The sequence below is a fragment of the Ornithorhynchus anatinus genome, chromosome X4, assembly GCF_004115215.2.
Source record: "Ornithorhynchus anatinus isolate Pmale09 chromosome X4, mOrnAna1.pri.v4, whole genome shotgun sequence".
Classification (NCBI taxonomy): Eukaryota; Metazoa; Chordata; class Mammalia; order Monotremata; family Ornithorhynchidae; genus Ornithorhynchus; species Ornithorhynchus anatinus.
In genome coordinates this window covers 550,396-575,572 of record NC_041752.1, presented here as the reverse complement: position 1 = coordinate 575,572, position 25,177 = coordinate 550,396, and the positions used below count along the sequence as shown (strand labels likewise).

Genomic DNA, 25,177 nt, shown 5'->3' with positions numbered 1-25,177 from the left:
GACGGGGGTGTGTGTGTGTGTATGTGGGTGTCCTGGCAGAGCCGACCCCACGTTCTGCGGACTTTTGGGGGCAGGGGGCAGGGGGCGGGGACGGCTGCGCAAACACCGCGACTCCCCCCCCCCGCCCCCAGGTGCAGTCCGGCCGTGGGCTGGAGGTTGGGGCGCGGTCAGAGTGGCGCGCCGGAAAAGAGGGGAGCAGTCGTCTCTGCCCCTCCCTGTCTCCCTCTCGGGGACCTGTGGGGAGGGACGGGGTGTGATGGACGCGAGGGAGCTTGGGGAGGAGGAGGAAAATGCGGTCAAACCCTCGATCTTAGGGTGGTCTTGATTCTCCCCAGGGCACCCGAGCCCAGACGCGCCCCGAAAACCCGCCGAGGGAAGGAGGGGAGACCGGCCCAGGTGGGGAAGACCTCAGCCTGGGGCTTGGCATTCCGAGACCCTGGAAGGCCGAGGCGGGAGCCGGAGGGAGGGAGGGAGGGAGGAAGAGCGCGGGGGTGCAGGTTTTCTCTCTGGCGGGGGACCTGCGGTGGGGACCGGCTTCGAAGCCGCTTCCATTATTCTCGGAGCCCTGGGGTCTTTCCCCGCCAACGCTGTCCGGGGTCTCTCTCCTCGAGCGGGCCGAGCGCAGTGAGCCGGTCTGAAGCCCTCCACCCCGGCATGACGGTCGGCGGGGGAGCGGGGCCGGGGGGCGAGCCCGGGGCCGGGCCTGGGGGGAGCGGGCGAGGATGGGGCCGGGGGAGCTCCGGCGTGTGGGAAGGGGCCATCGGTAAACCGCCGGTGACCCGCCCCAACCCTTTCCCATCGTCACCCTCTTGGTGAGCAGGCGCACGGCCCGGGGGGGGACGCGACGCGAGGGGGGTGCCACGAGGCTTTCCGAGCGAAGGGGGGCGGGGGGTGTGTGCCCACATGCACACTCGCACACGCGTGTCCCCCCCCCCCCCAAACGCACGGCACAGATGCACGTCCTCGCACTCTCGCGCATGCATGTGCACACGCACCCAACGCATGTTGCCCCACCGCACGCACACGTTCTCGGAGCCCCGCATTGCCCACCGCACACAGGCACAGGGAGAGCCGGCTGAGGTTTCTTAGGCCGCCAGGGCTCTACTCTTCGCCGCCGGCCGTGACTGCTCACGACATGCAGAATGTGGGAGAGCTCCAAAGTTTCACAGTTCTCAGCCCAGTGCCCCGGGGGTCCGCGCCCCGAGCCCCCCCTCCCCCGCGCTGTCGAGGCCGGCCACGTCGGCCACGGGGGACCCCCGGCGTCCAGTCCGGCCCCCCGGGATGTCCGGAGGTGAGGGGGGCCCGAGGGCGAGGCGGCCCGCCCCCCGCAACCGCGCCCCAGCGCCGGTCCCGCCAAGCCGGTTCCCTCGTTCCGTCCTTCCGCGGGCTGCAGTCTCTGCCACGGGCCGGGGAGGGGGGGGGGGGTCTTCTCTCCCGACGCCCCCGGGGGGGCTGCTAGCGCATTCTGTAGTCGTTAGACACAGACGTCTCGCACAGCTGACCCTTGAAATCCAAGTCCACCGTGAAGTCCAGGTCCCGCTGTCGGGAGAGAGGGAGCGTCAGCACGGGGGGTGGAGGGGGCCGGAGGGTCCCCAGGTCCCACGGGCTCGCCAAAACGGTTCACCAGGACGGATGCTCGTGGTGGGCAGGTAAGGCCAACGTCACCAGCTCTTTCTCCCACGCTGAGCTCTCCCACGCACTCAGCACTAGTGGCGCAGCAGACGTTCAGCTCGACTCGGCACCCACCAGGCACCCAGCACAGCGCTCTGCACCCAGCTGGCTCTCAGTACAGCACTCTGCACCTAATGGGCATCGAGCACAGCACTCTGTTCATAGCTAGCGCCCAGCACAACGCTCTGTACACGGCAGGCGCCCAGCACAGCTCTCCGCACACAGCGGGCGCCCAGCACAGCGCTCTACACATGATAGGCTCCCAGCACAGCGTTCTGCACACAGGAGGCATCCAGTTCAGCTCTCTGTACGTAGCTAGCATTCAGCACAGAGCTCCGCACACTGTGATTTGCACCCAGTAGGCACCCGGTAAAGCACTCTGCACACAGTAATATGGTATTTATTTGGTGCTTACTTTGGCTAAGCACTGTACTAAACGCTGGGGCAGAGACAAGCTAATCAGGTCGTACAGAGTCCCTGTCCCCTATGGGGAACACAGGCTAGAGAGAACGGGTATTAGAGCCCCATTTGGAAACTGATTCACAGAGAAGTTAAGTGACTTGCTTAAGATCACACAGCAGGAAAGTGAGTGAGCCAGGAGTAAAACCAAGGTGCTCTGACTCCTCGATCTATTGCTCTTTCCACTGAGCTATGCTGCTTCTAGGCATCCATCACAGCACTGTGTACACAGTAGAGACCCAGTGTAGTGCTCAGCAGATAGAAGACACTCAGCATACAACTCAATCCCCACTAAATCATAATCAATCAATCAATCAATGGTATTTATTGAGCACTTCCTGGGAACAGGGCACTCCAGTAGAGTTGGTAGACAGAATCCCTGCCCCCTAGGAGCTTACAGTCTATGTGCGCAGAGTGCTGTACTAAGCACTTGGGAGAGTTGGCTAAACTAGACAGGATCCCCGTCCTCAAGAAGCTTACAGTCTAGTGGGAGAGACAGACGTGAAGATAAATTACAGGTAGAGGAAGCAGCAGCGTATAAGGATACTTCCAAAAGTACTGTGGGGAGAGCGATGATTATAACTGTGGGTATTTGTTAAGCACTTATTATGTGCTAAGCACTGTTCTAAGTGCTGGGGAAGACACAAGTTAGTCAGGTCAGACATACTCCCTTGACCCGCACAGGATTCACTATCTAAGTAGGAGGGAGAACATTTGACAGGTGAGGTAACTGAGGCACAAAGAAGTTAAGTGATTTGCCCAAGGTCACACAACAGGCACTTGGCAGCGTGGAGATTAGAACCCAGGGCCTCTATCCCCCCGGTCCGTGCTCTTTCCACTAGACCACAACGCTCCTCAACGGGGCGGGAATCTAAGGGTTTAGAGGGTGGGACTAAATGCCGGTGGGGAGACGAGGGATGGGTCCGCTGGGTTCTGCCCATGTAACTCACCACATTTTTTGCATTTGGCTTCATTGATATGGTTCCATAGACCTCCTCGCCCCTCCTCACCGTGAGGTAATCTTCCAAGTAGAAGACGGTTTGCTTCCAGTGGGTGTACGGTGCATCCGGAGCTGCCAGGAAAACCGTGGGAGAAGCAGACTGACGCAGGGCCGGGTTCCACCCGATTCATTTGTGTCTACCCCGGCGCTCAGGTCAGGGTAAGTGCTCAACAAGTACCATCATTCTTGGTATTTTTATTATTGTCATTTTTACCAATATTGTTCAAGTCCAATGCACCCCCCCCCCCCCATTGGAACAGGCAGATTGGCCAGAGCTACTCCAACTGATGGAAGAGGCTGCCTGGGGCCTACGCTGCAGGAGAGTCGAGCTCAGGGGACTGAAAGGAAAGTAGGAAACCTTCTCACGAAACCCTCTGCCCAAGAACTGCATTTCCCAGGAGCCAGAAGCCTCCATTTACCAGGTTCCTCTGGGAATGAGGCTGGGGAATGCCTTTAAACGCAGGAAAGGGACTTGGGTGTTCTTTCTCTTTCTGCTTGCCAGAGCACTCTCTGGCAACGTTAGCAGGTGTCTTGCTCCGTGTACTGCCTTGTGAGTACACACGCATATCCAAGGAAGTTTGGTTGTAAATTCATCGTAGTTAGTGTGGGTGCAATGTAGAAACCACGTGCACCCTGTAAACCGTATATAATGCACCCCGTATACCCTGAACACCCTGTTACCCCCAGTATACCTTGTACAACTGTTATACCCTGTACACTTCGTACCGTCTGTACAGCCTGTATATCCTGTGTACCTGTAGGCCTTGGGGTGGGTCAGCCTCGTGCTCTGGTCTAGCACTCCCTTCTCTCTGTGCCTCAAACTAAACCACTGTGTCTGCACTCTGAGCATTTAGGAGGCAGCTGGAGGGAATATGTGAGTTTCTTCCTGGTTCCTCCCCCTCAGTCCTGGCAGACCTGCTCTCCTTAACTGGAGAGTGCTTGCGGCTGGGCTCCTCGATCTTAGCGTCATCCAAGACCCTGGGGTCCGGAGCTAGCTCCCTTTGGCCTTGGTCCCACCCCAGGCCCCATCCAAATGAGTCCAGCAGGCATCTGCTCCCCACCTTGCCTTCCCCTGCCACTTACCTGTGGAAAACCCAATTTTCTTGTGGCACTTGGTAAACTCAATATTGAAGTAGGTGACCAGGGCATGGATATAGTCATTGCGCTGAATCTGGAGGCAGAATGCGGAGGAGAATGACAGCTCTTCAATCTTCACCGTGTAAATATCCACTTCCTGCATCACCAGGGGAGAGACCAAACCGGGAACTCAGTGTCCTGAATCAATGAGACCCCCAGGGGCCGCTTCGAGAACCCGCTCCATCACCAACTTGCTGCTCAGGTAGGCCAGACTCACCCTAAACCTTTCTTACCCCTGCCTGCCCCGAATCTGGTCATGACAGCGTGATGAAGTTTCTCTCCTGGGATCGGGAGGGGAACTGAGGTCCAGAGGATGCATGTGGCTTGCCTAAGGTCACTCAGCATGTTGCAAGCGGAGCTGGGACTGGAGCCCAAGTTCCCGGCCTAGGACTCTCTGAGCCTCTCCCCAGGCCTTGTGGCAGGCAGAGGAGTCATTTATTTATTAAGCGCTTACTATGTGCAGAGCACTGTTCTAAGCGCTGGGGGAGATACAGGGTAATCAGGTTGTCCCGCATGAGGCTCACAGTTAATCCCCATTTTACAGACGAGGTAACTGAGGCACAGAGAAGTTAAGTGACTTGCCCACAGTCACACAGCTGACAAGTGGCAGACCTGGGAGTCGAACCCATGACCTCTGACTCCGAAGCTCTTTCCACTGAGCCACGCTGCTTCCCACTGGGCAGAGAAAGAGGGCCCAGGCCCCTGTGATTGGTGGGAGATGAGGACTGGGATCCCCAGGAGCTCTGGGATGGAGGAGGGAGGTGGGAAGGAGAGAAGTGGAAGTGGGGAAGGAGGAGAAAGGGGGATGGACAGAGGGAGGAAGAGGAGAGTGGGTTGGGAGGACAGTGCCCCTGTATCTGCTGCCCCAGAAATTTATCAAAGAAGTCTCAGATGCCCTAATGACCCTGTCTACTGTGCCAGATCCTTATCAGACAGGTATCAGTCACCTGATGACCCTTCCCGCTATGCCAGACCTTTATTGGGCAGGCCCTGGTCACCCCGATGACCCCGCCAATTGTGCCGGCCTTTTATCAGACAGACACCGGTCACTCCGATGACCTTGTCCGTTATGCCGGACATTTATCAGTCAGGCGTTGATCGCCCCGACGACCCTGCCTCCTCTGCCAGCCTTTTACCAGACGGGCATTGGTCACACTGATGCCCACTGTGCCAGCCCTTTATCTGACAGGCTCTGATCACCCCAATCACCCTGCCCACTCTGCCTGTCTGATAAAAGTCTGGCATCAGTCAACCTGATGACCTTGCCTTCTGTGCCAGCCCATTATCAGATAGGGCCCTGTCACCCCGATGACTGCTGTGCCAACCCTTCATCAGGCAGGCGTCGGTCATCCCAATGACCCAGCCCACTGTGCCAGACCTTTATCAGGCAGGCGTTGGTCACCACTTGCTTTGAGTCGACGATGTCCACCAAAGGTTCCTTCATGGCCACATCACGGATGCAGGTCATGTCAAAGCCATACACGTTCTCCCACCCTGGTGAGGCAGGAGTCAGAGGTCAGAGGTCAGCGTTGTCCCCATTCCCAGTTGACCACCCCCTACTTCCGCTCAGCCAGAAGGCTCTCCCTGGGCGGGGGCTGGGAGCCAAAAATTCCAAGGAGGGGTACGTGGGGGATGGGGAGGCTGAGGCAACCCCGTCCCAGAAATCCTTCAGCAGCAGCTCTCTGATTTCCTCCCCCTATTTCTCTCCTCACAGATGGGTGGGTGAGGGACTCTGCCTGGCGATGTGGATGAGATCAGGGCTATCTCACACTTGGGAAGTTAAAAGGATGGCTTTAGATCGTCCCCTCCTAGACACCATAGACACCAAGCACAGTGCTTTATACCTAGTGAGTGCCCAGGAGAGAGCTCTGCACTCAGCAGACCCTCAGCCCAGTGCTCTGCCCACAGCAGACACCCAGCACGGTGCTCTGCACACAGGAGAAACCTATCCCTGCACTCTGCAAACAGTAGACGCTCAGGACAGTGTTCTACCTACAGTCGCACAAAGTTCAGTGCTCTGCTCAACCACCGCCCGTCCCGTCCCCAACACCCCCCACCCCACCCACACCCCACGAACACACTTGTGTGCACACAAATACACACATGAATGCACACAACTTGGGGAAGTCACTTCACCTCTCTGAGCCTCAGTTTCCTCATCTTTGAAATGGGAATAATTCTGCTTAATTTCCCAGAGTTGTAATTATTAATATTTTGTTTAACAGTATTTGTTTAGCACAGACTATGTGCCAGGCACTGTATTAAGTTCTGGATTAGATACAAGTTAGGTTTGACACACTATCCCTGTTTTCTTCTTTGTCTCTCCCTTGTCCCTGGGATAGAAATGGCTCCACAGCCATGATTTAACCCTTCTTCAGCCACCAAGGGACCAACCCTAGGCTAGGGGTCTGGCAGGAGAGCCCTGCAGCCTAAGCATTCCGAATTCTCTCAGGATCTCGGGGGAGCAGGCACACCGTGCAGTGAGTGGGTGACTGTGAGCCCGTCACTGGGCAGGGATTGTCTCCATCTCTTGCCGAATTGTGCATTCCAAGCTCTTAGTACAGTGCTCTGCACATAGTAAGTGCTCAGTAAATACTATTGAATGAATGTATGGGTGCAGAGGGGGTGTGGAGCGCACAGGGGATGGGTGCTGTGCGCAGTGAGGGTAGGCTGTGTGCAGTGTACGGGGGGTGCATAGTACACGGTGGGTACTCTGTGTGCAGTGTGCAATGTGTGGGAGTATGTGGTGTGCAGGGGGATTGGGTGCAGTGCAGACAGAGTAGTGCGTGGGGTGTATGCATTGTGCGCCAGAGGGCTTAGGGACAGAGGCCTGGGCCAAGTGGGCTGGGGGGGACGTCACCCTGAATCCACTGCCTGGTTTCCAGCAGAACATAGCTCAGCCCCAGGGCTGGGCCAGGCCGGCTTGAGCGAGGCCTCCCCGGGCAGACGAGAGCAACTTTGACCATAGTGGATGAAGGTCCACAGTCCGTCTGTGCCCCATTGGCCACTTCAACTGGAACCCATCTGCCCCTAAAGGACTCCACTCTGCTTTCTCCCCTGCTACGCCGCTTTTCCCTAACCCCACATCTCTGTGCGTTCTCCTCTAGGCTTGGGATCTCTGAGGGGTAAGTGCTTTTCTCAAATCCCCCAGCACTACAGAGCTCAGCCTGAGAAGCCCACTCTGCTCCCCCAGCCACCTTCAACAATAACTCCTTCCCTATTACTTTCGAACAAGTCCGTGTCTCCCCCACCCCCCCCAAAACAGGCTTCTTAACCCTAGAGCCCCCTTCAGCCATCACCCCATCTCCCTCCTACCGTTCCTTTCCAAACTCGAGTGAATTATCTACACCTACTGCCTCCACTTTTTCTCCTACTCTCTCCTTGACACCCTCCCATCTGCCTTCGGCCCTCTCCACTCCTTAGAAATGGCCCAGTGACCTGCTTCCTGCCAACTCCATTGGGCTGAACTCCATCTTAATCCACCCTGCTTTCTCAGCGGCCTTCAACACTGTGGACCACCTCCTAATCCTGGAGAAATTGTCTTACCTTGGCTTCATTGACTCTGTCCTCTCCCGGTTCTCCTCCCATCCCTCCGACCTCTCATTCTCAGCCTCTTTTATGGACTCCTCTTCTGCCTCCTACTCCATAACTGTAGAAGTCCCAGAAGGTTCAGTTCTGAGTCCCTTTCTATTCTCCATCTACACCCACTCCCTTGGAGAATTCATTTGGTCCCATGATTTCAACTACCATTTCTACCCTGATGATTCCGAAATCTATGTCTCCGGCACTGATCTCTCTCCTTTACCGCAATCTCGTATTTCTTCCTGCCTCTACTTAAATGTTCCTCTGACACTTCAAACTTCAAACGCTCCAAAACAGAACTCACCTTCCCATCCAAACCCTGTCTCCCCCTAACTTTCGCACTGTAGACAGCACCACTAGTTTGCTGTTCGACAAGCCTGAACCTTGGCATTATCCTCGATTCTTCGTTTCATTTTACCTGGCTTACTCAATCCGTCACCAAATCCTGTTGGTTTCACCTTCACGACATTTCTAGAATCTGCCTTTTCCTCTCCAACCCAACTGCGACCAAGCCGATCCCGGAAGGCTGGCTGCGGGTCAAGGGGGTCGTACCACCCACCAGCCCCTCCAGATGGGACTGTCCACCAGACCACCCCTTGGCCAATCAGAAGCCACCATGTCATCTCGCAGGAGAAACAAAAAAACCAAAAAAAAACCCTGTCTGCAGGCCCTTAGCATAGTGCCATGTTGGGTTGCAAAGCCGGAGACTCCAACCTGCGTTAGCTGTTAGCCCAGGGCAGAGGAACCATGGGGAGCCTGTTTCCACACCACTGGGACCCCCATGTCCAGAGGCCTCGGAGCGAGGGGCGAGGGGACTCACAGTGAATTTTGAAGTCCTTGTACTGCCGGTCTTCGATGGCTGTCACGTACAATGCAGCCCGATCTGGGAACATCAGCCCTCCGGGTTTCTGTTGACGAATTGTGGGGAAATGGGTCTTGTAATCTATATCACCTGACAAAGACACCACAATTTGAACTGCACAGGGAATAAGCAGACAAGCCCCACACCGGCCGCGCCTTCCCCTCCCCAAAGCCTTCTGGCAGCTGTGGGGCTTTAGGTTGGAGTACAGTGGATGAGGAGAATCTTGGGAGGAGTACGTGGCAGGGAGGGTCCAAGGGAAAGGTTTAGTGGGGAAGCGTTCAGGGGAAGTGTAGAGTGGGGGAGGGTCCAGGGAGGGAGTACAGTGGAGGCGGAGGGGCGGACCAAGCAAAGGGTGGGTGAGAGGCAGCCTCCAAGTCAGAGGAGGCGGAGGTCTCAACTGTTTCAGTGCTGGCCTAAAGTCGGGGGACTAGCCGAGTTAGCCTCAGGGCGTCCTGTCCCAGAAGAGAGGTCCTGGGCTGGGTTGGATCACGGGAAGGCAGGCCCCCGATGGGTCAGACCGGAATGGGGGGGTCAGGCCGGGGAGGCCAGGGGGGCACTGAAGACACCTACCAGCCACTTGTCCCGGGCGAAGATGACGGTGTGGAGCATGGACTCGTAGAAGAGGCAGTACCCCATCCACTCGCTGATGATGATGTCCACCTGATCCACGGGCAGCTCCACCTCCTCCACCTTCCCCTTCAAGATGCTGATTGCTATGGAGCCAACCAGGCCAGGCTGCCGTGGGGAGCTGATCCGGGCCACGAGGAGCCGAGCCGGGACGCGGGGAGCCGAGCTGGGCCACGGAGAGCCAAGCTGGGCCACGGTGAGCCAAGTCGCGGGGAGCCAAGCTGGGCCACAGGGAGCCAAGCAGGGCCACGGTGAGCTAGGCCATGGAGAGCCAAGCCAGGCTGTGGGGAGCCGACCCCAGAAACGAGGAGCCAAGCCAAGTCATGGGGAACCAAGCCAGGCCACAGGGAGCCAGGCCACGGGGAGTCAAGCTGGGCTGCAGGGAGCCGATCCAGGCCATGGGGAGCCAAGCCAAATCACAGGGAGCCAAGCTGGGCCACGGGGAGCCAGGCTGGGGGCCCGAGGTGGGGGTGGGGTGAGGCTGCAGTGGGGGTGGGGGCTTTGGAGGGAAGAATGACCTGCCTCCTTCCTTTCCTTCCTCCCAGCTCTTCCTGCTTCCTTCCTTCCCTCTCTGCCTTGCTCTCTCCTTCCCTTTCTCTGTCCTTCTCTCTCCCTCCCTATTCCCCCTCCCCAGGGAGCTGTTAGTGGTCGGGTCCTCTCCCCAGCCCCTGCTCACAGAGATTTCCCCAGATTTTCCACCTTGCCTCCAGTGACCTGGGTGACCCGGAGAGGTGGGGGGCTGAGGGACTCCCCTTTTGCACACCGGAAAGGGGAGGGCCCAGAGAGGCCCAGAGGCTGTCTCAAGGTCACCCAGCTGATCAGAGCACTCCCAGTGCAGGAGACTACCAGGTACTCAACCAGAGCAGCTCCCAAAGCACACTCCCATCCAGGACCCCCTCTTTGTCAGGCCCTGAACCCCCCCCGACTCAAGTCCCCACCTTGGGAAAAGGATCTGAAATTGGTCTTACTGTTGTCCAGTTGGTTGGCCTTGATGATTTTTTCTGAGTAGTCTGAAATGCTTGAGCACTCGATCTGGAAAGTAACAGAGCAGACACCTTGTATTTGGTTGGCTTCAAGTTCGTTCACCCTGGCCCCCTTGCACACTGCACCACCGAGATAGCAGTGCCAAGGTAGTGGAAATCTACTGGACACTCGTGAACCTGTCAGCCCTCAGCTCTACGCCCCCCAGGGGAGGTCCTGATCGGGAGTTATGGCCACCAGTTGTGGGGGGTGGCAAAATCCCTGGGTGGTTCCACGACACATTGGCGCATGTTGCACTGTTACATGTTAATCAGACAAAATCCTTCAAGATGATCCCGATAAACCAGTGGTTTATAGCAGCTCCTGATCAGCTGCCTTCATAGATGAAATAAAAGGTCGCCTGATCTCCAGGGAGCAGGTAGCGTCGGGGACGAGGGAGGTGGGGACTTTCCTAGAAGCTCGGGAGGAAGGGAGCAAGGCCAACTGTGCGTATGTGGCTTGGGGGAACTCCCTATCCAGGAAGGGCCGTGTGCCGGGGAGTGACCGTCCACTGGGGAAGCGTGATGGGGTACCCAATCAGAGATTATCCATGCAGTGTAGACTGGCGGTCACGAGGCCTATTTCCAGGCTCAATTCCCTCCTGGGCCGTCGTGCATTTGATTACCTCTTACCACCTGATCACCGACATGATTACATCAAGGTTATTGATCTCGGCCTGGTTCCAGAGCCTTGCACTCAGCCAGGCCCCAGCACAGTCCACTGCCCCAGGTGGGCCCCCAGCACAGCTCCTTCCACCTGCTGGCACCCAAAACAGCACCCTGAACCCAGCAGGTGCCCAGTATTGACGGGGATAAGATAAGGGAGGACAGGAAGGGCAGGGAATGTGTCTGTTTATTGTTATATTGTACTCTCCCAAGTGCTTAGTACAGTGCTCTGCACACAGCAAGCACTCAATAAATATGATGGAATGAGGACGGTCTTACCCCGTACACCTTCCTGGCTCCGGCTTTGGCGGCGAACATGGACAGGATGCCAGTACCGCTGCCCACGTCCAGCACCACCTTGTCCTTAAACACGTGCTTGTTGTGGTACATGGCATTCCGGTACGTGAGCGTGCGCACTTCATCCTTCAGCATCTCCTGTGGGGGTTGGTGGGGGGGGGGCCAGTGGAGAGTCAGCAGGGAGGGGCAGACTGGGAGCGGGTGGTCAGGGGGGACTTGGGCAGGGCACATGGGGCCCGAGGGAATCTGGGATCAGAGGTCAGTAGACAGAGAACACAGGGTCAGAGGCCAGTAGACAGGGAGTGTGGGTTCAGAGGGGAGCAGACAGGGAACGGGGGTCTAGCAGACAGTTGGACAAGGAATTCAGGTCAGCAGGTGGGGGACGGGGAGTATGGGGTCCAAGGACCCGCTGTCTGCTAGCAGTCTGCCCACTGGGCAGTGGGCAAACTGCTGGTTGGTCTGCCCTGCTTTGTTACTCCCTCCCGGCCCAGCCACCCTTCCCCTTGAACACTCCAGGGCACCACGGGTTATGTGTATCTGTTCCATTGCTCATTTGTGTTTGTGAGCACTTGTGGCTCTTCTTGTATTCTGCCACCCCGGTGTGTGACTGGATCTTTGCGCTCATCACACTGTGAACCCCTCAAGGTCAGGGACCGGGACTTGTCCTTCAGCACAGTACTGTGCACAGAGTAGATGCCCAGAACAGTGCTCTGCATAGTAGATGCCCCACACAGAGGGGTGGGACAGTGGAGCTGGCCAGGAGGGGGAATATCTGCCGTCAGAGAATGATGAGACAAAAGCATAAACCCGGGGATGTGTCTGTGTCCCACGGCCTCCTCCCCTCGCCCCCGGCCCTCCAGACCGCCCGGCTCTACCTCGTGGATGCCGAAGTGTGCATATGAGTCAAAGTAGTAGTCTCTGGACGTCATCTCCTCCGGGTTCAGCAACTTGGACAGCTTTCCCCGGCCCGGGCAGGAGGGCTGCGTGGACACGTGGCGGGTCCCAGGGGTCTGCTTGGAGGCCGTGACGGGCTGGGCGGGCGGGGCGGGCTGTGACGGGCCATTGCTGACCTGTAGGCCATGGCCTCCGTGAGTAGAGGAGGAGGAGGAGGAGGAGGAGGCCAGAGCCCCCTGAGCCCCGACCCCTGCTGCCCCGGCCCCGGCTCCTGCGTCGGTTCACCCTCTTTCTCTCAGCAGCGCTCTCTGGACCTCACCAGACCTGGATGCCATTCAGAGCATCGCTGCCTCCGAAAGCTTTCTGAAGGCCACCCTCCTTTCCTTCGGTGCAAACCCCCGGTCCCCGGAGCAGGCGAGGCCCACATAGGCCATCACAGTAAGCACGGGCCCAGCGGTCCTGGCCCCGGATACGCTGGGTTGGGCGGGCAGGGAGGGTCGGGGGTGCCCAGCTCGAGGACTCTGTCCAAAGGAGAGAAGGAACCCTAAGTCCGAATCCCGCAAAGGGGGGCGGGCTACCAGGGAAGGAGCTTCCTCCAAGAGGTGGAGGCCGAGCAAGAAAGGGAGACACACCCGGAAAGATGGAGAAAGGGGGAGAGACAGACCTAAGGTGGGGACGTCTTGGGGGACAGGCAGATGAACAGGCAGAGGGGAAGACAGACAGGCAGAAGAGAGATGGACAGGCAAAAAGGAGATGGACAGATGGGACAGGCAGAGGGGGAAACGGACAGATGTGCAGGCAATAATAATAATAATAATATTGGTACTTGTTAAGTGCTTATTATGTGCCAGGCACTGTACGTAGCGCTGGGGTGGTAACCAGCAAATCAGGTTGGACCATTCTCTGTCCCACATGGGGCGCACAGTCTCAATCCCCATTTTCCAGATGAGGTAACAGAGAAGTGAAGTGAATTGTCCAAGGTCACACAGCAGGCAAGTGGCATAGCCTGGCTTAGAACCCATGACCTTCTGACTCCCAGGCCCGTGCTCTATCCACCATATCATGCTGCTTCTCTAAGGCAAAGGGGAAGACGGACAGGCAGAGGGGAGACGGACAGACACGGCCGAGGACGAGGGCCGTTTTGCGCCTCTACTCCGAGGAAGAGACGTGGGGAAGAGAAAGGCAGAGGTGGTGGGGCGGAACGAGGGAGGAAAGGAGAGAGCCGAAGTGGCCGCGGGCTCAGGGTAACGACCCATTTTGTGGAGAATCCAGGCCGCGGCCCCAAGGGCCTGGCCGCGTTTCTCCGGCCAGCGGCTGCAGGACTGGGCCTGGCGTGCATGGGGCCGCTGGGGTCGGGGAGAGGGGGACGGTGCGGACGGGGCCTCCTCCTCATTCGGTTGCAGCAACGGGTGCGGGGCTCTGCGCAGGGGCTGCCGAGCGGTCGCCGGAGCTAAAATTAGCCCACGTCAGCTCGGTCACCTCCAGGACCGCTGGTCCCGGTTCCAGGAGCGCCCACTGCCCCCGAGGACGAGCCCAGGCCCCTCTGCCCGCTCCCTGGGATCCACAGACAGGGCCGGGGTCTTCCTCTCTGCCCCCGCCCTCGTGAATTATAAGGCCAGCCTTGATTCGTAGCACTGTCTTGCTCCCCCAGAGGAGTCGCACATGACTTATCTTGTCTGGACCCCATCCTATCCCTGCAGGTCAGCCAGGAGTTCTTCTCCCCATTTTACGGAAAGAATGGGAGAGTCTCCCCACAATGACGGACCTCAGTGCCTGACTCCGACGGTCCAACGGTGGAGACCGGCTCATTCTACCCATGGGGCAGCGGAGGTTCAGAGAGACCAAGTGAGTTCCCCAGTGTCACACAGCAAAGGCGGGGGTAGAGCTGGGACTGGAAAAGGAGTGGGAGCAAGAAGAAGGATGAGGCAGAGAGAGAGGGAGGAAGGGAGAGAGGGGAAAGAGAGGAAACAGAAGGGGGGGCAGAAAAAAGGGGGAGTCAGGGCAGAGAGGAAAGGGAAGGGGACAGGAGGAAGTCGTTCAGGAAAGAAGAGGGAGTCGGAGGAGGATAGGGGAAAGGGACAGAGAGCTAGGGGGAGGGGGCAGGAAGGAAGAGGGAGGGGAAAGAAGGAAGGAGGAGGAACGGGAGGGGCAGAGAAGAGGGCATAGAAGGGAGAAAACGGGAAAGGTGGGAGGGAAGACTGGGGAGAGAGAGGACAGCGCGCTCGCTGCTGCAAGGCCCCAGCGAGCTCAGCTATAATTGGCTCTCTTTGGCCCGTACCCAGGCTGTAAAAATGACTTCGCTGAGAACAAATGGGCTCCCAGAAGGAGCAAAACCCTTTCCCTGTTCCCTGTGTACGTCGGGAGGGGCGGGGGGAAGTGGTCGAAGAGTAAGAAAAGAGGACAATCGAAAACAGAGACCTCGGTGGGGTCAGAAGGGGCAAGGAGACGTGAGGGGAGCTGGGAGGAGCAGAGGTGACGCAAGGTCATAGGCCCCAGTTCTTTGTTTGCGGACCCGCCTGCGGAGCAAGCCTCGAGCCAAAGCAGGCCAAAGATCAGAACCAAAGAGGGCCAAAGGCTAGAGTCAAAGCAGCCCAGGCTGAGGGAGGCAGGAACTGAGTGGGACAGTGGAGGTAAGGTTGGGAGCAGAAGTGTCAACTATGGGGGTGATAGGGCTTTTTTCCCTGGGTTCCAGCTGTGGGGGTGATGAGACAGTGCCCCCAGGTTCCAGCTGTGAGGACAATGGGGCTCGAGTCCCCAGTAGTGTTAACACGATGAGGTTATTATTCTGCAAGCTCCCGAGGACAGGAATTTTTGATCGCTGGCTTCAAGGTTCCTCGCTGCTCTTTTCTCGTTATACTCCAGCTCACCCTCTGCAAACTTCAGTCATTCACAGCTCTCTCATTTCTGATCCTTCTCCTCCACCGCCCCTCCTTGCCCAAATCTGACTCACCCCTTCAAAGCCTCCTCAAAGCCTCGAGAAGCAGCCTGTCTTCGTGGAAAGAGCATGGGCTTGGGCGTCAGAGGACTTGAGTTTTCCCCCCAGCTCTGACATTTGCCTGCTGTGTGATTTTGGGTACATCACTTCACTTCACTGTTTTTCAGTTACCTAATCTGTAAAATGGACATAAAATATCTGTTCTCCCACCCCCTTAGACTGGGAACCCCTTGTGGAACAGGAACTGTGTCTGATCTGCTTATACTTTCTTGGACTGAAAGCTCCTTGCAGGTAAGGATTGTATGTTTTTACATCTGTGGTACGGACCCAAACTCCGCACACAAAAATTGCCCAGTAAATAACTGCTCTCCCTATCCCAGATGCCCTCAACCTTGGTGTTATCCTAGATGCCTCATTTTTCTTCAATTTTCACATCCATTTACTGCCAAATTCTGCTAGTTCTTCCTACACATTTCTTGTATCTTCCCTTTCTTCTCCACTCAAACCGCTTCCATTTGAGTCCAAGCTCTTGCCATATTGTGGCCTTTCACTGGTCTCCCAGCCTCGAACCTCTCTCCCTTCCAAAATACATCCTGTCCTGGGTAAGGATCATTTTTTTTGGAAAGGTCATTCAGAGTCCACCTCCTTGCCCCACTTCTCTTCTCTCACTACCCCTCAGCTCATCTTCTTCATCTTTCCCAGGGCCTATCTTCTGACTGTTCCTCGCTCTTGACTTTTCCATCTCGATCCCCTCACTCCCGCTGTTCCCCTGGCTTGAAATTTCCTCTCTCCCTGCTTTCACAACCCTCCTCAAACCCCACCTCCTCCAACAGTCCACGGTCTATATTCATTCGCCGTATTTATTGAGCGCTTACTATGTGCAGAGCACTGTACTAAGCACTTGACGCGCCTGCTAATTCTGTTGCATTGAACTCTCCCAAGCACGCAGTACTGTGCTCTGCACATAGTAACGGCTCAATAAATACCATCGGTTGATTGGCTGAACAAGCCTTCCCTGATCAAATCCCTGTATCCCTAGTCAGATAAACCCATCAGCCAAGTCTAGCACCTACTCATGTATCCACAGTCATTCTCAGCACTAACATGCTTAATCTTACATTCAATTATTTATTTTGGTTACTTTATTTGTAAATATATTTATGTGTAAACTCCTTAGGAAATTAAATTACTATTACTATTCCTGCTTCTAGGTACCCAGTAAAGTGCTCAACAACCAGTCCAGGGCTCTGTTCCCAGTAGACTCTCATTTTAGGGCTCTACCCACAGTAGGCACCTAGTACAGTGCTGTGCACACAGCAGGGCCAAGAACATATTGATTTAGATTCTGATGCCCAAGTGAGATACCTCTAGGCTTTCCAGGCAGGGAGGCCAGGAATTTCCAGATGGGGAGAAAATAGAGAAAGCAGACGAAATCAGGCACACCACACTGGCCGGGAATCTCAGGAGCCAGGGTCAGCTTAGGGTTCGTCATCATCGGCAGCTTCTTCCTGGGCCCTGGGACCAGTCAACACCGCTGATCCTCAGGGCAGCTCCAGGTAGGAGAGACCCCTTCTTCTCCACCCTCGCAGCCACCCCGCTGGTCCATGTAGCCTTGTCTATTGCATCAGCCTCCTCACTGACTTCTCTGTCTCTAGTCTCTCCCTTCTCCAGTCCGTCCTTCACTCTGCTGCCCGGATCTTTTTTCTACAAAAAGGTCAATCCGCATCTCTCAGCATCTCAGAAGCCTCCTTTGGTTGTCCATCCACCACCGCATCAAAGTGTAAGTCTTTAACAGCGGCTTTAAGGCATTCATTCAGCTCGCGCCCTCCTCCCTTACCTCGCTGGTCTCCTACTACAACGCAACCTTCACTCTTTGCTCTTCTAAAGCCAGCCGACTCACGGCACCTTGAGCTCGTCTTGCTCATCACTGACCTCTTGCCCACCTCCTCCCTCTGGCCTGGAACTTCTCCCTCTTCATCAATCTGTCAAGGGTATTTATTGAACACTTACTGTTCGAACAACACTGCACTAATCCCGGCTCTGCCACTTGTCAGCTGTGTGACTGTGGGCAAGTCACTTCATTTCTCTGTGCCTCAGTGACCTCATCTGTAAAATGGGGATGAAGACGGTGAGCCTCACGTGGGACAACCTGATTACCCTGTATCTACCCCAGCGCCTAGAACAGTGCTCTGCACATAGTAAGCGCTTAACAGATACCAACACTAAGTGCTTGGGAGAGTACAAAACAACAGAACTGGCAGATCCTACAGACCAGCACTCTCCCCATCTCCAAAGCTTGATTAAAATCCTATCTCCTCCAAGGAGCATTCCCTGACTAATCTCTCATTTCCCCACCCTATTTGCCCCGACTTCTGTGTCGCCTACACATTTGGGTCTGAACCTCACAAACACTCTGATATTTCGTCAGTAATATTTACTGACTGTTTACTGTGTGCAAAAAACTGTACAGAGCGCAGTATTCACCTCACCCCCAATCCACAGCACTTATGTACTTATCCTCACAGTCTGCTGTGTCCCCTCTGTGTAATTTATTCCCATTTCCGTCTCTCCCACCTAGATTGTAAGGTCCTTGTGGGCAGGACTTGTACCTACCAACTCCACTGTATTGTGCTTTCCCAAGCACTTAGTACAGAGCTCTACACACAGTAGGTGCTCGACGAATACCATTGATCGACTGAGCCAGAAATGGTCAGAAATGGCTGACCAAGGCCGGGATTCTCTAGCTCCCGGAATTCCTCCCCTCCCCTCTCCCACCCCCACCACCGCTGGCAGGCTCCTGTCCTGTCCTGAGAAGCAGCATGGCTCAGTGGGTAGAGCACAGGCCTGGGACTCAGGAGGACCCGGGTTCTCATCCCAGATCCAACAGTTGTGCTGCTGTGTGACCTTGGACAAGTACCTTCACTTCTCTGTGCCTCAGCTACCTCACCTGTAAAAAGGGGGTAAAGACCTTAAGCCCCACTTGGGACATGGACTGTGTCCAACCTGATTATGTTGTGTCTACCCCAGCGCTCAGTACAGCGACTAGCGCATGACAAATACCATTTTTAAAAGCCCAGTCAAGTGGTCAAAAGTATTCAAGTGCAAACTGGCTGGTGCAGTCTCAGTACGATGGAGGCAGCCAGTGAGGCCCAGAGAGGGCCACCGGCTTCCCGAAGATCCCAGCGGGCCCTCTTGATTCTAGATATACCTTCCCCACACCCACCCCCCTCCCTAAACGCATTCCCGCTCTTTCTCCCTCCAAACCTCCCTTCCTTCTTTTCCTACTTCCACCTTCGGAGGGAACCGATCACTCGCCAGGACCCAGGACCCCCTCCCCACCCACCAAGGATGAGGACTCCCCTCTTCATCACCCCCACCCCCGGGAGATGTGGGCTGCCCTCTCCATCTCCTCCGCGGGATCTGGTCTCCCCTCCCCGTCCTGTGGAGCCCCGTGTTGCCTTCTCCCCCTCCGATCCCAGCCCCGGGCACCCCCTCCCCCGCGCGGGCCCCCTCCGTCGCGGTTTTAGCAGCTACCCCGGGATCTGTGAGCCGAGCGGCTGCGAGATGGGAGGTTTCGGGGGGGGTGGGGTCGCGGAGCTGCCGATTTTAGCCCTTGTCGTGCTCCCGGCGCCGCCGGCCCAGCAGGCCGGCCGCACGAGGAGCGGTGGGAGGCGAGGGGGCGGGGGAGAGAGGAGGGGCGAGGGAAGGGGCGGGGGAGGGAGGAAGCGAAGACTAAAAATAGCCGTTCTCGGCTCCGCATTCGCCGGGGCACCTTCCCCTCGTGGCTGTGCAGCGCCGGCCCCGTGCAGACTGCGGACGGGAGAGCCGCGCCTGGCCTCTGCGCTCCCGCACCCTCTGCGCAACGCGACGCGGGCGCGGGCTTGGGGACAGGCCCCGCGGGTCCCCTGGGCTCACCCCGCACGGCCCGGCCGCAGCCTTCCCGCCGCCGCTGCCGGTGGACACGTGTGCCGCCGCCGGCCTGGGGCTTATTTTGAGAAAGCTCTTCCCGCTCCGGGGGAGGAGGGGACGCCCCAAGTAGCCTCGCTCTCTCGAATCCCGCCTCGGACCCTATGCGCGAGAGGCCATTTCGCTCGGCGGCGCCCGGCAAGTGGAATCTTGTTTGCGATCCCGGGCGGGGGTCGGATGCGGGAGGGCCCCCGCAGCCGCTTCCCCCGCTGCCGAGCGGGGTCTTTCCGAGTCGGAGGAGCCCTGGCGGCTGCTCCGGGGGTCTTAGCCAAGGGGCCCGAGCCCCTGCCCCGGAGCGGAGAGGGTGGAGACGGGTTTGTGGGGGCTGAAGTCTCCCCGCCGCCCCCTTCCCCTGGAGGGACGAGGCAGACCTGCCCCCCACCCTGGGCCCCCCGACTTGACTTCATTATCCGACTCCAGGTCAAGCCCCTCCAGCCCCGCGTCCAACGACCCCCCGCTCTGCCTCAAGGCCGGAGGGGAGAGGAGGCGGGAAGGGAAAGGACCGTTAACCCCCCCCCGACCTAAGGCGGCGAGAAGAGCCGGGGGAGCTCCCGCGGGGCTGACGGCCAGACCCGCCATCCCCGGGACGGGCGCGGCCGCGGCTCTCCCTCCGCGCCTCCCCTCCTCTCCCCCAGCCGACCCCAGCTCGCACCCTCGGCGCCCGCCGGCCCGGGGAGGGGGGGGGGATGGGGCGGGGCCGAGGGGGGGGGTGTGGGCCCCTCCGACCCGCGGCCACCCGGCCGGGACCCGGCCGCCCACCGCCGCTGTCCGCGGTTCTGAGGCGCCCCGCGGCCCGCGGCGGGACTCGCCTCGTGGGAGCCCGGCGGCGCTGAGGGGACCGCAGAGAGGCCGGGCTGGACACCCCGACCTCCGCCCCCTCCGCCCCCAGAGGCCTGGAGCCCAGAGGCTCCAGCCGAGAGCCCACGGGGCCCCCCAAGGTCGGGGCGGGCAGAGCCGGTGCGGTGCCCAGAGGTCGGAGGTGGGGGGCGCGGGGCAGGGCGCGGGGAGCCCCTGATCTCCACGCCTTCGCGTTACCAAGAGCACACAGATCACCTCCTCTCCTCCCCGTCGACCTCCCTCCTCCGGCCCCTACCCCAAACTCATACCCCCCACCCCAACAGACACTCACACACTCACACGCACACCCGGACAGACAGGCGTGCGCCCAGGGCGCACACGCCGCAGCAGCGGGCCGGAGCTGGGGAAAGTTTCAGGGCGCGGCGGCGGGGCACCCGGACGCCGGTGGACCCCGGCTCGTCTCCCCGCTCCTTACCTCCAGGTTCTCGGCCGCGTTCTCCGCCATCTTCCTCCGGAGGAGCAGACAGCGGGAAGAGTGCTTCATTCCCATAAGCGTCAGACACGGGGGGCGCCGGGGGGCTGGAGACGGATGGCTAGGAGCGAGGGGTCGGGGCGGGGGGGGAAGGGCCGGCAGTCCGCGGCCGGGGCGGCGGGAGCGGACAGGGTTCCGGCCCCCGGGACCCTCAGCCCGCGCCCCCTCTCCGGAGTCCACGGAGCCGCTTAGGAAGCCCTGCCGCAGCCTCCACCGAGACCACGACTCCTCTCTCTCATTCGCTCCCTTCACCCACTTGCAACTTCTTCGCCTTCCCCTCCTCCCGCGCCCCAGCCCCGCTCCGCTCCGCGCGGGGAGTAATCTCGAACCCAGGCCCGCCTCGCTCGGCCCCGGCCTGGGTTCCTCGAAGCGGGGTAGCCGTTGGACTCAACTTCGGCCTCCCGGAGGGGGCGAGGTGGGGAGGGACGTCTTCGGGGGGGGGGGGCAGAGTTTGGGACGGGGGGCGAGGGAGGAGGGCGCACGGCCAGCAGCGGGACCCAAGACGGCGGGGCTAGGGGCCCGGCGCCCCCTCCCCTTGTATATCGCCCCTCCGACGCCCCCTCTTCGTCCTCCAACTTGCTCCTCCCAAGGCTCCGTGTGGGGGGCGAGGAGGTCTCCTAGGTCGGGGGCTTGTGAGGAGACAGAGGTCGCCGTCCAGGTGATGGGCTCCAGGAAAAAAGTAGCCCCCTCCAGAAGGCAAAGGACCAGGGTTGGGGGGGGGGGGCTACCTCTGCCCCGCGCCCTCTACTTTCCTCTGTCTCTCCTGCCTTTGACACACACACTGTCTCTCTCTCTCTGTCTCTCGGTGTCTGTGCCTCTCTCCCTGTCTCTGCCCCCCCTCTGCCTCGGCCTCTCTCTTTCTCTATGTGTCTCTCTCACTCTTTCTCTCCTCTCCAGCTCTCAGCCTTCCCAAGCAAACTGTGGTCTGGAGAAGGGGAAGGGAGGAGAAGACAGGGGAGGGGAAAGAGGGAGGGAAGGGGTGGGGAAGGGAGGAGAGAAAGGGAAATGGGGAGGGAGATTCAGGCCGTTAACTCCTTCGGCTGCGGCTCGCATCGAGGCGGAGGGTCGCGGCGTCCTCTATAACAGCCCCCATCCCCCCACCCCCCGTTTCCTCGCCACGCACCGCCCCCAAGAGCTGCGAACAGAGGAGCCCGGGGCGAGAGCAGCCACTCCAGGGATTTGAGAGAGGCGGGGCGACCCGAGTGTGTGTCCTCGCCTCTGTTTGTGTGTGTGTGTGTGCTATTGTGTATCTGATCTCGTGAGTGGGTCCGTGTGTGTCCGTTCCTATGTGCGATTCCCCATGTGTGTGGGTCCGTTTTGTGTTTCTCTGGGCGACTCGGTGTGTGTGTGTGTGTGTGTATTGGGTGCCTATGCATTTATCTGGGTGGGTGTCTGTGCGTTTCTATTCATAGGTGTGAATCCGTGCGAGGCTGTGTGTGTGTTTCTCCGCGAATGTCTGTGTGTATCCGCGCGTATATCTGTGCATCTGCGTCTTTGTGTGTCTCTTCGTGTGTGTGCGTGAATGTGAGTCTGTGTGTGTGTGTGTAACTGTGTGTGTGTGAGGTTTGGGGTTTTTTTTTTTTTTGTTCCCTGATTTTAACCGATCTCCTTCCTCCCCAGGCGAACTCACAGGAGACCTCTCTGTTCACTCTCCATTTGATCTCTCCGAGAGTTGTGCACGTGAGATTATGAGTGCGTTGTGTGTGTGCGCGCGCGCATGTGTGCGTGCGCCTGTGTGATCCCAGTCAGGTTTCTCTTACTCATTTTTAAGTGTGCATGGGCGGTGGAGGGGGTGTGTGCTATTATACAAAGCATCTCTCCTCCATATTCACTTTTACATGCTCTCTCATTCCTGCTGTCTCTTCCCCTCTGTGTCTCTCCCTCTGTGTCTCCACCTCTCTCTGGGCCTGGCCCCTGGCTTGCCACACTAGCGTTTGAGGCCAGTCGTTCGGCGCTGCCTATTTTCGCACCGACAGGCGGGGAGGAGAATTAGCCTCGTCCTCCGGTGACCTCGGCCTCCCCGGCTGCAGGCAGGTGCCTGATCCAGGCCAGAATGGGGGAAGGGTGGGGGGGGGGGGCGAGGGGGAGGCCACCGAGACTACCCAGAGTGAGAAGTGTGGCTAGAAGAGGAGAGAGTAAGGGAGGAGTCAGGACCCTCTCAGTCCGAGGACAGATCCGTTCCCTGATTCTGCATTTCAGGCCTGCCGTCCGCGGGCATTCGTGGCATTTGCCCTCTTCGGGATCTGGAAGTGGGATCTTGGGGGCAGAGGACGCGGACTTCTTGGGCCTCTCCTGGGTGGCCTCTTGCCGGGTCCTGCTGTGAACGGCCTCGGGGAACGCCTCACGGGGGTCCCGATGACACCCTTGACTGACAAGGCCGGGCAAAAGTCACGTAGCAGTCGCTGCGCAGGTGAGCGTCCATACCGTGTCACACCACAGAACGCACACGTGTGTCTCCAGAAGAGGAGGGACCTGGAGGCGCCCACTGAATGGGGATAAGCGTCGCTAGTTCTGATTCTCGATAGCTCAAATCACTCTTCTCTGTCCATCCATTCATCTGTCCATCCAGATATTGATCTAACTATTCACTCTATATATTAATCAATTCATGTATCCCTCATCTGTTTATCCACCCATCCATCCATTTATTCATTCATTTATTCATCTGTCTATCCATTCATTCCTTCATTTATCTGTCCATTCACTCCTTCATCCATCCATCCATCTTTCTTTCTCTCCCTCTCTATCCAAATGAACATCTGGACCATCACCAAAGGTAGGGCCAGATTTCCTTGAGGTCCAGTGGCCTTCCTGGCTGCAGGCGATTTAAGAGAAGTACTAGGCTCTCCTCCAGGAGTTGTCTGTTCTGTTTGTTTGTAATAGAGGAGACCATTCTTTAGTTAGGCTGTGAGAGTCTTTTCACCTGGGGCCAGGGGCAGGTCCTGGGGGTTCAGCCGTTCTAGCAAGAGTCAGTCAGTTAATCAATTATATTTATTAAATGCTTACTGTGAGCAGACCACTGTACTAAGCGCTTGGGAGAGTACAGAGTTGGTAGACATGCTCCTACTCACCACGAGCATTTCCAGAATGAGGCTCAGTACATCTGCTGCTGCTGCTGGACAGATGATAATGATATCTGAGGAGGCCCCAAGCTGGAGTGGGCAAGATTCGTTTCTAAATTTGCCAGAGACAGAACTCTGGGGGCTGGGGCCGAAAGCTACCGGCTTTGTCCTCGAACTGGCTTTAGCAGCGACAACAGCTCCAGCAACGAGCAAAGCTGCCCCTCGCCCCCAGCCACCGCTGACCTCCTAACCTTTCCTCCCTCGCCACATCTGACTCCTGACCCCGTGACCTTTCCTCCCCAACCCAATCAATCCATCGGTTTTTTTGAGGGCTTACTCTGTGCAGGGCACTGTACTAAGCGCTTGGAAAGTACAACAGAGCAGACACGTTTCCTGCCTATAACGGGTTTACAGTTCCAGCCCCCGACTGCTTCCCCCCCGCGTCCCACCAGGCCCACCCCGCCCTCCAACCCCTCCGACGCCCCAACCCTAACCCCTTTCGTGCCCCCTCTCGCCCCCAGCCTGGCCAGGCGAGCGTCCGTCCAGGGACCCTTCCCCTCTCGCCAAATGTCGCCTCCCCTCCTCCCGGCTCTTCTGCTCCCCTTCGCCTCGCCGGGAGGTGAATGCGCTGCTTTGTGGCGGGTAACGTGGAGCCCGCAGCCCCTCCCCCTTCTCCCTTTCTCATGCTCCTTCACATAATATGGCCTTTCATCCAACGCCGGTGATTCATTCCCGTTCGTCTCTTCAACCCTGGCCCATGGCGCGGGCGACCCGCCGCCTGCCTCCTCCCTGCGGCGCGGCACAAAGCGACCGGCTCTCGGAAAAACGCGCCCGGGCCGATGCTTGGGGTCCCCGGGCCGGGCGGATCGGGGCCTTGGAAGGCCGCGACCGGCGGAGGGCCCGGCCTGGAGAGGACCCAGGGTCTCGGTGGCCGTGCCAGGGCACCGGCCCGCTGCGCCCCCGGGCCCGGGCGCTCCGGGCGGAGCGGGCAGGTCGGCGATGGACAGCAGCGGTCGCAGCAACGGTCGCAGAGGCGGGACTCTGGGGCAGCTTGGAGACAGTAGGTGGATGAGGGGGCCTGAGGTCCCTCTGCGAAGAGCATCGTGGGTTCGAAACCCTGCATTTATCGCGAGCACACTTGGACCACAGAGTGGGAGGGGATCTTGGGAGGAACCGACCCAAAGGGTCAGTCTCTCTCCCCACAGTCTCCTCTACCTCTGACACCCCCACGGCCCCTCCCGGAGGCCCCCTCACCCACCCGCCATGGCCAGAGCTCACAGACTGTCCCAGCTGATGCACAGAGGGGACACGGGGTCTGGGTTCCCCAGAGAATGGCCAAGCCACCCTCGGGATCTGCCTGCACTCTCTTGACGGAACCTCGAACCACGTTTTGGCCGGTGGGGCCTGGGAAGGCGGCCAGGCCGGTCAAACGATAGACAGGCCGACGCAGCACGGGCACCCTGCGCAAGCTCTGGAGGGACAGACATTAGTGTCTTTAGGGAAAGCAGGCTGCCGAGGGACAGGCAGCAATAGCGGTTTAGAGAAAGCGGGCCGCGAGTCTCGTGTGCCGAAGGGAAGGAAGCTTATTAGCTGCCTCGTGGGGGGAGAGGTCTGACCTTAGGGTTTGACTCCATCCACAGTCACCCGGGAGAAAACGGAAGCCTAGAGGC

The 25,177-nt window shown here is 58.4% G+C and overlaps 1 protein-coding gene across 1 annotated transcript; it reads right to left on the bottom strand.

Moving 5' to 3' along the window:
* Positions 1-966: 966 nt before the first annotated feature.
* PRMT8 (protein arginine methyltransferase 8) lies at positions 967-20,879 on the bottom strand. Its single transcript, XM_029054220.2, has 10 exons — positions 20,389-20,879; positions 12,196-12,390; positions 11,303-11,458; positions 10,307-10,370; positions 9,282-9,424; positions 8,670-8,757; positions 5,646-5,761; positions 4,214-4,364; positions 3,081-3,202; positions 967-1,539 (listed from the first exon to the last, which is right to left on the bottom strand). Exons 1-10 carry the CDS (start codon positions 20,461-20,463, stop codon positions 1,456-1,458), a joined length of 1,194 nt encoding a protein of 397 aa, XP_028910053.1. The 5' UTR covers positions 20,464-20,879; the 3' UTR covers positions 967-1,455.
* Between the last annotated feature and the right edge of the window lie 4,298 nt (positions 20,880-25,177).

Bases quoted from the DNA above. Each gene is read 5' to 3' on its own strand.
- PRMT8 (XM_029054220.2), bottom strand. From the start codon at position 20,463: ATGGGAATGAAGCACTCTTCCCGCTGTCTGCTCCTCCGGAGGAAGATG. The intron at 12,391-20,388 runs GTAAGGAGCGGG...CATGGCCTACAG, and splicing joins ACGCGGCCGAGAACCTGGAG to GTCAGCAATGGCCCGTCACA. The intron at 4,365-5,645 runs GTCTGGCACAGT...CTGGTGATGCAG, and splicing joins CCAACGCCTGCCTGATAAAG to GAAGTGGATATTTACACGGT.